At 37.3% G+C, this 12,189-nt stretch overlaps 1 protein-coding gene across 1 annotated transcript in view; it reads right to left on the reverse strand.

Annotated features, from left to right (window-relative positions):
* Positions 1-12,189, reverse strand: part of PDHX (pyruvate dehydrogenase complex component X) — a 46,551-nt gene that overhangs the window by 25,659 nt on the left and 8,703 nt on the right. The window contains exons 3-5 of the mRNA XM_083361420.1: positions 9,956-10,056; positions 7,091-7,293; positions 4,590-4,688 (exon numbers count right to left, since the gene is read on the reverse strand). Of these exons, the coding sequence (XP_083217546.1) occupies positions 4,590-4,688; positions 7,091-7,293; positions 9,956-10,056 (403 nt within the window). The remainder of the gene's footprint in view (positions 1-4,589; positions 4,689-7,090; positions 7,294-9,955; positions 10,057-12,189) is intronic.

Here is a 12,189-nt window from a genome sequence, read left to right on the forward strand (position 1 = left end):
CAAAGGGGCTTGCGTAATTCAATGAAGCTATGAGCTATGCCGTGCAGGGCCACCCAAGACGGACAGGTCATAGCAGAGAGTTCTGACAAAACGTGATCCACTGGAGAAGGAAATGGCAACCCACTCCAGTATCTTTGCCATGAAAACCCCATGGACAATACAAAAAGGCAAAAAGATATGATGCTGAAAGATGAGCCCCTCAGGTCGGAAGGCGTCCAATATGCTACTGGGGAAGAGCAGAGGGCTAGTACTAGTAGCGCCAGAAAGAATGAAGCGACTGGGCCAAAGCCGAAAGGACGCTCAGCTGTGGATATGTCTGGTGGTGAAAGGAAAGTCCGATGCTGTAAAGATTTTTTCTCCATAGGAACCTGGAATGTAAGATCCATGAATCAAGGAAAGCTGGACGTGGTCAAACAAGAGATGACAAGACTAAACATTGACATCTTAGGTATCAGCGAACTAAAATGGACAGGAATGGGTGAATTTAAGTCAGATGACCATCAGGTATACTACTGAGGGCAAGAATCCCTCAGAAGAAATGGAGTAGCCTTCATAGTCAATAAAAAAATAGGAAAAGCAATACTGGGATACAATCCTCAAAATGACAGAATGATCTCAGTTCGAATCCAAGGCAAACCATTCAATATCACAGTAGTCCAAGTCTATGCCCCAACCACCGGTGCTGAAGAGGATGAAATTGACCGGTTCTATGAAGCCCTACAGCACCTTATAGAACTAACACCCAGAAATGATGTCCTTATCATCATGGGGGATTGGAATGCTAAAGTAGGAAGCCAAAAGATAACTGGAATAACAGGCAAGTTTGGCCTTGGAGTACAAAATGAAGCAGGGCACAGGCTGATAGAATTTTGTCAAGAGAATACGATGGTCATAGCAAACACTCTTTTCCAACAACCCAAGAGACGGCTCTACACATGGACATCACCAGACGGTCAACACAGAAATCAGATCGACTATATGCTCTGCAGCCAAAGATGGAGAAGCTCTATACAGTCGGTAAAAACAAGACCAGGAGCTGACTGTGGCTCAGACCATGAGCTTCTTGTTGCAAAGTTTAGGCTTAAACTGAAGAAAGTAGGGAAAAGCACTAGGCCACTCAGGTATGAATTAAATCATATCCCTGTTGAATATACAGTAGAGGTGACAAATAGATTTAAGGAATTAGATCTGATAGACAGAGTGCCTGAAGAACTATGGACAGAGGTTCGCGACATTGTACAACAGGTAGCAACCAAAACCATCCCGAAGAAAAAGAAATGCAAGAAAGCAAAATGGCTGTCTGAGGAAGCTTTGCAAATAGCTGAGGAAAGGAGGGAAGCGAAAGGCAAGGGAGAAAAAGAAAGATATGCCCAATTAAATGCAGAATTCCAAAGAATAGCTAGAAGAGATAAGAATGCCTTCTTAAATGAACAATGCAAAGAAATAGAAGAAAACAATAGAATAGGGAGGACCAGAGATCTTTTCAAGAAAATTGGAGAGATGAAAGGAATGTTTCATGCAAAAATGGGCATGATAAAGGACCAAAATGGCAGGGACCTAACAGAGGCAGAAGAGATTAAGAAGAGGTGGCAAAATTAAACAGAAGAACTATACAAGAATGAGCTTAACGTCCCTGATAATCACAATGAGGTGGTCACTGACCTCGAGCCAGACATCCTAGAATGTGAAGTGAAGTGGGCCTTAGAAAAGCTGAGCAACAACAAAGCTAGTGGAGGTGACAGTATTCCAGCTGAGCTATTCAAAATCTTAAAAGTCGATGCAGTAAAAGTGCTACACTCAATTTGCCAGCAAATTTGGAAAACTCAACAGTGGCCACAGGATTGGAAAAGATCAGTTTACATTCCAATTCCAAAGAAAGGCAGTGCCAAAGAATGTTCAAACTATCGCACCATTGCACTCATTTCTCATGCTAGTAAAGTTATGCTTAAAATTCTACAAGCTAGACTCCAGCAGTATGTGGATCAAGAACTACCAGAAGTACAGGCAGGATTTCAAAGAGGCAGAGGAACTAGAGATCAAATTGCTAACATACGCTGGATCATGGAGAAAGCTAGAGAGTTCCAGAAAAACATCTACTTCTGCTTCATTGACTATGCTAAAGCCTTTGATTGTGTGGATCATAACAAACTCTGGCAAGTCCTTAAAGAGATGGGCGTACCAGACCATCTTATTTGTCTCTTGAGAAATCTATATGCGGGCCAAGAAGCAACAGTGAGAACTGGACACGGAACCACTGATTGGTTCAAAATTGGGAAAGGAGTCCGGCAAGGCTGTATACTGTCGCCTTGCCTATTTAATTTATATGCAGAGCACATCATGAGAAAGGCAGGGCTAGATGAATCAAAAGTTGGAATTAAGATTGCCGGAAGAAACATCAACAACCTAAGATATGCAGATGATACCACTCTAATGGCAGAAAGTGAAGAAGAACTAAAGAGCCTCTTGTTGCGGGCGAAGAAGGAGAGTGCAAAACTTGGGTTGAAACTAAACATTAAGAAAACCAAGATCATGGCATCTGGCCCTCTCAATTCCTGGCAAATAGATGGGGAAGAAATGGAGGTAGTGACAGATTTTATTTTCCTGGGCTCCAAGATCACTGCAGATGGGGACTGTAGCCAAGAAATGAAAAGACGCTTGCTCCTTGGGAGGAAAGCCATGGCAAATCTAGACAGCACACTAAAAAGCAGAGACATCACCCTGTCAACAAAAGTGCGTATAGTCAAGGCTATGGTCTTCCCAGTTGCAATGTATGGCAGTGAAAGCTGGACCATAAGAAAGGCTGAGCGCCAAAGAATTGAAGGCTTTGAACTATGGTGCTGGAGAAGACTCCTGCGAGTTCCTTGGACTGCAAGGCGATCAAACCGGTCAGTCCTAGAGGAGATCAACCCTCACTGCTCTTTAGAAGGCCAGATCCTGAAGCTAAAACTCAAATACTTTGGCCACCTAATGAGAAGGAAGGACTCACTGGAGAAGAGCCTAATGCTGGGAAAGATTGAGGGCAAGAGAAGAAGGGGACGACAGAGAATGAGATGGCTGGATGGAGTCATTGAAGCAGTAGGCGTGAGCTTAGATGGTCTCCAGAAGATGGTAGAGGACAGGAAGGCCTGGAGGAACGTTGTCCATAGGGTCGCGATGGGTCGGACACGACTTCGCAGCTAACAACAACAACAACAACACATGTGAGGTATTATGTATTCAGCTTACTCTTCTGTCTAAATCGGGTCACAACAGGAACAAAATAGAGGTTGTATTTATTCATTTTTAATCAGGGCTTTTTTTCTCATAGAAAGCTCAGAATGGAGTTCCGGCACCTTTTTTAGATGGAACCTTGTAGGGTAGGCAAGGCGGGTTGTATGACATGTGTGAGTTCCGGCACCTTTTTCTTTTACAAAAAAGCACTGTTTTTAATACAAAAATCTACTATGCCATTTTAGTATCAGCACTTAGCAGATGGCTTCCCATTATCTCTGAGAAGGTAGCAATATTTAAGCGCCCTGTTACGAAAGACAGATCGTTTATTAAAAGAAATAAAAAGCCCAGAGTTATGAAACTATCACTCATAAATCTAAGCATAATAATTTCAACTACTATAACTGATTTAGAAAATGCCAGATAAGGATTCTTGTGTAAGCTCTAAAATCTTTTATTACCAAGGAGTCTGTATGATACACAGCTCCATCATTCCAAAGTGTCTTTCAATTAATTTCAGTGCAAATAGAGGCAATGCAACCCTGGTAGGATTGCTAGATTGTGCAAATGGCCCCGCCATTCTATAAATAGAATCAGAAACTACTACTGTAACTGCTTTAATTCTTTCAGAACATAGCATTTTCGCAATTGTGGCAGCCAGCGAGGAGCTGGATGGAAGAAAACCTGATGTTGCTTGTGAAAGAGGAGTCTGTATGACTCAATCTTGAAGTATCCATTTTCCAACAAAAATCAGCTGCTTTAAATGTTTGCGTAATTTCTTTATTCTACATGACTTTGGTCTGGTATCAGTGACTCAGCCTAACCTTTGATGACTGTATGGGAAGATGCCTGCTTGTCCCTGGTGATAACTGTTGCTCTTCCATTATAAACCGCAACAGTCCACTTGATCCCATTCATCCATCTCTTTGATGATCTTCCAATTTCCCCCAATGCTACCAAGCCAATGTTAAACTTAATATTGGCATGGTGCAGTATTTGCTCTGTAAACTGTTTAAGTCTGACATCTTAAAGCTGTCAAGTTTGAAAAATACTGGTTCACCCTTTCTCTTTCTTCCTCTTACTTTCCCACCTAAATTTTATTATTTCTGTACCTGTGTGATTGATTCACCATAAGTTTTTACTCAGTATGCAACTTAAAATGCTCTCATGGCACTTCTACACCACCACCGTCACAGTTTTAATTGACAAATTCCCTCATCCCCATCCCCTTTTCTGTTTTTGACTTACTACAACTGATAGAGAGTTCCATTTGCTAGGAAAGTTAAGATACCAACTGATATTGTTGGTTCTTACAAAAATTAGAAGGAACATATTTTATAGAATTTGATACATTAAGAAAACGTTCACATTTCGCATACTCTTTTGTGAAAATTCCTCGAGGTCCTGTGGGTGTGCAATGACTTGCATCAACTCCATGTGTCTCCAAAATATTACGGGCAGCAGGACTTAAGCGAAACCTAAAAGGCAATGGTTCAACTGTATCAATGAGACATAAAAAAGTAACACATCATTTATTAAATAAATATATACACCATACAGTTCATATTTTGATAAGTTTATTCTAAAATTTAAATGTCAAAACAATTCTATCTGATTATTAAAGTGATGCTGAAATCTTACACAATAATCTTTAAAAATTAAAAATAATTTATCTATGGAAACAATAACCAACAACAACCATATTTAAGAATATTTTGCCAACACAAACTTTCCAGATGTGTTGGTATACAATTCAATTAACTCTAGTGAACGTGATAATTACCAGGATGATAGGACATAGTTTAACCCATCTTGAAAGAAATACTGCTTTGCTGCAAGTATATTATATTTGCTTTTAAAGTGATGATTCCTGAACTGATAAAAGTTTGCCCCAAATATTAATGCTTTTCTTCTTTACAGATACAAAAGGAATTACCTACAAATGAAAAAATACCCCATCCATTTTGCCCTTTAATAAATTATAATGTTATATGACAACTTAAAAAAAAGATACGACTATAGCCAAAAGCTGAAACCTATTAACAATTTTAACCAAATGGAAAATATCATATTGGGATATATTAGAGACATCCTATGAGTTAAAATTAAGAAAGAATTAATCAATGTGGATCAGAAGTGTGTAGGATAAAATATCAGGTACCGTATTTTTCGGACCATAAGACGCACCTGACCATAAGACGCACCCAGTTTTTAGAGCAGGAAAACAAGAAAAAAATATTCTGAACCAAATAGTACCGGTATACTAGGAAGGAAGGAGGGGAGAGAGAGAGAAGGAAGGAAGGAAGGAAGGAGGGAGGAAGGAGGGAGGAAGAAAGAGAGAGATAGAAAGAAAGGAGAGAAAGAAGGAAGAAAGAAAGAAGGAAGGAAGGAAGAAAGGAGGGAGGATGGGGGGAGCAAGGAAGAGAGAGAGAGAAAGAAAGAAGGAAGGAAGGAAGAAGGAAGGAAGAAAGAGAGAAGGAAGGAAGGAAGAGAAGGAAGGAAGAAAGAAAGGAGGGAGGGAGGGAGGAAGAAAGAGAGAAAGAAAGAAAGGTAGGTACCGGTAGTTTCTTTTCCCTGTATAGGTTTTCTAAGATGCCGAAGCAATTTCAAACAATTAGCAGTATTATCTTGCAAATGGGAAATCACTTCCAATAAACTTCGCAGAGAAACCTGCAGGGACAACTCCTCACAGCTTTGCTGGGGCAAGTCACCTATGAGGTTTAGTTTAGCAAAAACTATTTCTTTAGCAGCGAGGTGAAAGAAAGAAAATGTGCGTGCGCAGGGAGAGGGAGGCAGTCAGAAGGCATGGCAGGCATGTCTGTATTTCCTCCCCTGCCGACCAATCACAGGGGCGGGGCGGAGAATTCCATGTCTTCATTCAATCACGTCTCTCCAATGGAGCTGATGGACTGCGTTGACTGAACGGGAGACAAGTGTTTTCGCTTACCTTCGGACCATAAGACGCACCTCGCTTTTCCACCCACTTTTGGGAAGGGAAAAGTGCGTCTTATGGTCCGAAAAATACGGTACTTCTTTTAGTCATTGTTTTAAGATACCTTGTCCACAGCCTGGTCTATTTAGTTTTTAAAAAATCTCTATTCTTAAATTCACTGAAATGTTAAGACAACCAATACATCAACAGTAAATTTTATAGGAAAAGATTTATTGCATCTATGTCCCTTGCCTCTGGAGATGAAAATGAACACCTTGCCTCTGGAGATGAAAATGATGAATTTTGCTGAATTTTGTATGGCAGTCACAACTGAACATTTTATGAGTCCTTTGATATCTAACACACAATAATAATACTGACATTAGGGGTTGGACTTGAGCTGCTGGAATACTTTTATTGTTTTGTGGATTGTATGGATTTGTATGGATGCATCAAATTGACTACTGATGTATTGGTTGTTTTGGCGGTTAGTTTCTTGGAGTCAGTGTTCTATGAACACTGTAAATAAATAAGGTTTTCCATCCAAAAATGTACTGATATAAAGGCTTCTCCTTCCACTTATTTCATTTCCTATTTCTATACCATTGATAGTGCAGAGAGAAGTATCATTTTTAGAGCTCGTTACTACTATAACACTGCTGCCAGTAGTATCACTAAGAATAAATGGACTGAAATTAGAACTGTTGGGAATTCAATAAACTCTATTAATAAGAGTACAAAGTACAAATTGGTGTGAGAAGATAGGCTAAAATATAAACTTTGCTTATTTTCTGATTATTCTGCAACTTTTAGAATAGGATATTGTTATGGGATTTTTATGAATCAGCAACAATCTAGTTTCTCACACAAAAAATACAAAATTCTATAGAGGACTGAATAGAAATATGTACTGAAATAGATCAGTGCATGAGGTACGCAGAGACTTACTGTACTTTTCCAGGGTGCTTGTCTATTTTATGTGCTAATGGGAGGGTAGCAGAAAGAGCTGGGGAAGAGGCTGTTGATGCTGATGATGTCACAGACTCAGAAGGTGCATCACTTGGTATATCAACTTGCTTCCAGTCTTGTCCTTCTTCTACTAGCAAACCAATTAGTACACCCAAGCGCACATTTTTGCTCCCCTCTTCCTTCTGAAATAGAAACACAGAATAATACTGCAGACTTATGAAGTTAACCTGTTTTTTTGCATCATTTACTGAACAACCACTTTTAAAAATTAAATCAATCCCAGTCTGCAAACATACAGTTAAACTAATATGCTAACAGGATCCAATCTGGGTCGGTCACTGGGACCAGGGATTTTGTCTTCTGAGCTGTCAGATTCCTGCTGGAGCCCATCTTATAGTGCCTGTTGTAAGTGGCTTTTTTAGATGTTCATTGGGGTGTATTGAAGGGTGGCTTTTAAGTCATTGGATTAATTAACCACCAGATTGCAAGAACACAAGCGAGCAGTCAGATGAGGAGACCTGAATTCATTGGTAGCTTCACACTGCAATGAACAAGGACACACATTCAACTTTGCAGCGACTAAGATTGTTGAACGAGCAGACACAAAAACAGCCAGGGAAGTGATTGATGTCTGGGAAGCAGGCCTCTCGTCAGTCAACAGGACTGCTGATTTATCACCAGCCTATCAAGCTTCACACCTTTTAGTTTCATTATGTTGCCACCCACCAGTACAATACCTCAAACAACCCATATTTTATCACTTGCCCCATCTTGTACTCTTTCTGTACACTCTGCTGCACGCTATTAAAATTGGGGAAGTTGCAAGCTTACTACTGTATTAAACATAAGCTGCTTCTAAAAAAAATTGAAATTACAAAAAAGTAGAATAAAAGATCTTTCAAGAAAAAGGTCTAAAACTAATTGTGATGAAACTACATTAACTAATCCATTAAAATCAAATGAATGCCAACACAAGACCTTACTTTCCATATGATCTATACTTTTTTCATTTATTAAGAAGCATTTACTGATTTTTGTTTCTTAAGTGTCTCAATTGTTCTAATAAGATTTATGCAGGAAATGGGTTCACTGATATTCTACAGAAGATGAAAGTCTTGACTGCATTGATGATGTATCTCTGGAGGACTGACAGAATCCACTCATTATGGTTTCACAAGAAACTGCCAACATATGAATCTTATATTGTGGAAGATAGGTCCCATCATCTTAGATGCAGCCCCATTATCTTAAACTCCAGACAGGAATTTTCTTGCTTGATTTCTTCTTAACTGCCCAGAAAGATATTTTATAATCCATTCATATATCAAGCTGTCTTTGATACTCATTTGCAAAGCATAGTTAAGCAGAAAGTTTCAACTGCATGTTTCATATCACGAACAGTATGATATTGCTATAATAGGGTTTTAACATGGACATAATAGTGTATACAATAAAAACTTTGTACAAGATATGCTGGCAAAAGTGCTTTTGCACAAGGCTTTCAATGGTTAGCGATCTTTTCTGTCATATCTCCTTCATTGGCAGTATTTTTAATTTACAAATATTTAAGTCCCTACTATTTACAACTACTCATCATATTGGCATTGCAAAAAGATATTTACTCAACCTAAGAATTATGTAACGTGCGACATATTTCTCTCAAACCAAAACATGGTGTTAGGCAATATTGTATAATCACATGATTTCAAAAGCAGGTGTTTGTCAGATTCACCTAGCAATCATTTTCTGAAACCAAAACAAGCCTAGTCATATGAATAATAAATATATTTACCAAAATATATTTTATGTTCAAGCTAATAAAAAAGTTAGCATTTGAAAAAGGTTACATTTTCAATGAAAATGTATTGTTAACAAGTCAATAGTATTGTAGAAGAGAAGGACTAAACTTTCTGTTAGCTGTTTTGTAAATTGCTATAAATCTGTACTGATTTGGTAGTATACCCACAGACTAAATAATATATACTAGCCAAATAATACATGCCTGCTAACTGCGATCATGTTCGTCCACATTAAAAGTTTATTTCCTTATTGATTTGACAATTTTCCACGGACAATATTTTCAATTCAAAATGGCTTTATTCACATTCTCATTCTTAGGATAATGTTTTTGATTTCTTCACAGCTTACCCAGTTCCTAGTTTAGATTTCTAACCATGTGATTTATGCTTTTTATGATTCCTTATATCCCCCATTTTAGAATAAGTCATCCTAAAATGAACTGATCATAAATAAAAATTTAATAAACATAACTTGAAAGCAAAGAAAGATGCTTTCTAATGTTCTAGGAGTCTAGCTGAGCAGACTTGTGGGACTGTAGTTGTATCACTGTTGCAGAAACCTGTAAACCTATTTCAATATAGCATTTTTTAAAATTCTGCCAATTATGGTTTTAAAATAGCAAATATTCATAAAGCAATTTTTGATGTCATATAAAAGAAGACAGTAAGAAAAAATATTGGGCTTTTAATTTTGTAAGCCACCTGGAGTCACTGAGAGTGAGTTGGTACCCATATCAATTTTAATAAACAAATAAATGTCATGAAAGATCTAAATATTCATTCAAGTGAATACTAATAATTCAGTAGTTTCACAAAAGGTAATGTAACATCAACCAAACACATTTATTTATGTGCCCCACCAATTTAGCATTGTTCCTACTTGCAGAAATTGCAATAAAAATAATTTTCAGTCATTGTGGTTTAAAATTCTGGGAGTTGTATCCTAATCTGGAGTACCAGGTCAAGGAATTCGAATAAAATACTAAAAACCAGGAAAAATAAATCTACGTTTAGTGAAACTTAATAATACTTAAATTACACCTACCATTATTTTAGCTAATATGCCATCATCACTTGATTCCATGGTAACCACTGCTTTATCTGTTTCAATTTCACACAGGGCATCTCCAACGTTCACCACTTCTCCTGTAAAATGAAAATAAAATTCAATCTTTTCAACAAATTTCATAAATTTTAATTCATAGTTTATATTACGTTTATGAATTAAATTATAGTTTGCAATTTAAAAGTAAAATCAATTAACTTAAAACACAATGAGTTTTGTTAAAAACTGCAATGAACAGATACTAAATAATTTGTTTTTACATTAAAAAAGTGCATTTCAATACATAATTGGACATTTACAAAGGATATGATCATATAATGGGCATTGTAAATATTATCATATCCTTATTACTTATCATTATTTTTAAACTAAATACAATTCTATTACTATAACTTCCTGATTCTAGCAGGAATGTACAACATCTTTGTGTACTAAATGTTCAAAATCTAGATATCTCCAACATTGGTAATTGCCAGTGTTCAGCTTTATTCACCTAGAAGAGAAGAAAGTTAAATACCAAGTTGTCATATGAGGAACAAGGACAAAGAATAGATTCAAAAGCTAAAAATTAATGTCTGGTCAAGTTAGAACTGTGTCAATAAGGTGGAATTAAGGATGAAATTAATATGGCGTCCTTACTTTTATTGTTTGTGCCCATATGTAAAACATAGTAGAAGAAGGAAAAGTGATACTAACGGCTGGTTGATGTACAGCCAGCTGTATTAGAATTGTTTTCAAATCTAATTCAGTATAGAAAGAATAACAGAGATTAATTGATTTGCATAAGCCCTTGTTCAATGTATTTCTTTCCATACCTGTTAAGACAGCAGTAGCAATAGCAATAGCACTTAGATTTATATACCACTTCACAGTCCTTTTACAGCCCTCTCTAAGCGGTTTACAGAGTCAGCCTATTGCCCTCAACAATCTGGCTCCTCATTTCACCAACCTTGGAAGGATGGAAGGCTGAGTCAACCTTGAGCGGGTGAGAACTGAATTGCTGGCAGCTGGCAATCAGCACAAATAGCCTGCAGTACTGCATTCTAACCACTGATAAAAGGCTAACTAGGAATTATGGGAACTATATAAATCAGCAACAGAAACGAAGGATGAGAGCCTGAGTCAAAAGAAGTTTACAGAATGAATTTCATAGCAATACCCAGGATTAAAAGGAAAAAGTACTAACTGGGCAACTATAAGGCAATGTTCCCAGGAAGAGAAGGAAAGCAAATTTATCCAAGAGTAGAGAAAAAACAGCCTTGTGTCAATAAAGGATGCCAGGTAGTTAAGAATAAGCAAAATTGTCCTAAGTAATAAATTACAATAAGCTTGCAAACAGAAATTTCATGCAGTCTGATATTTTACTATTAAAAATCTCTCTAAATAAGCAGCACAGTACTGTCCCATTTCTCCCTTCCCCCCCCCCATACACTCACACAAAACAAATTGAAGCAGTAATTTGGAATTGCTTTGGAAGTTCCTAAAGGGAAGAAAAATCCTATTAGAAATCTGTATTTAATTTCAGAAGTTAAAAAAATTTGAATTTCTATATAAAATACTATCTTTGAAATGCATTTTTTCCTAAATTCAGTAACATACACCTTTGGATTTCTATATATTAATGAGTTAATCGATCCAGAATTCTTTGTCAACTAAAAGTTGGTTAGACACCTTCCATTTAAAATGAACTAAACTGGATAGGTTCCTGAATGGTTCTGAAGTCAAAACATGTAGCATATTCAGTATTTCCTCTCTAGTAAATTGAAGCAACAAAGGTTTGATTCTCTGTCATTTGACCGACATTGTGTAAAATGATGATTTTATTAAAAAAGGAAAAAGGTCATTTAACTGTCTTACTGAAAGAAAGCAAACTGACCTGCCTAAGCCCTAAATTTGATTTCTCATAATTTTCCACATCAAAGACTTAAAGATTGCACAATTATGTTAAATATGTTAACAGCCAAGTCACTGAAATGACATGTACAATTTTGAGTTCTACTTCCTCTGCTATATTTAGTAAAAACAAAATACTGGGAATATAGAAGGGTAATGATGTAGGTAGATCATGTTCCTTTGAAATGGCAATTGTAAACAACAGCCACTGGGAAATGTTTCAAAATCAGCATTAGATTTCTGCAGACATTTCATTGGTGCCGCCGGTCAGGGAATGCTGGCGGGTGATCCCCAGAGGGAGGCGCCTGCCCTTTGGAATG

Source organism: Vipera ursinii (genome assembly GCF_947247035.1).
Source record: "Vipera ursinii genome assembly, chromosome: 1".
In the NCBI taxonomy this organism is placed as follows: Eukaryota; Metazoa; Chordata; class Lepidosauria; order Squamata; family Viperidae; genus Vipera; species Vipera ursinii.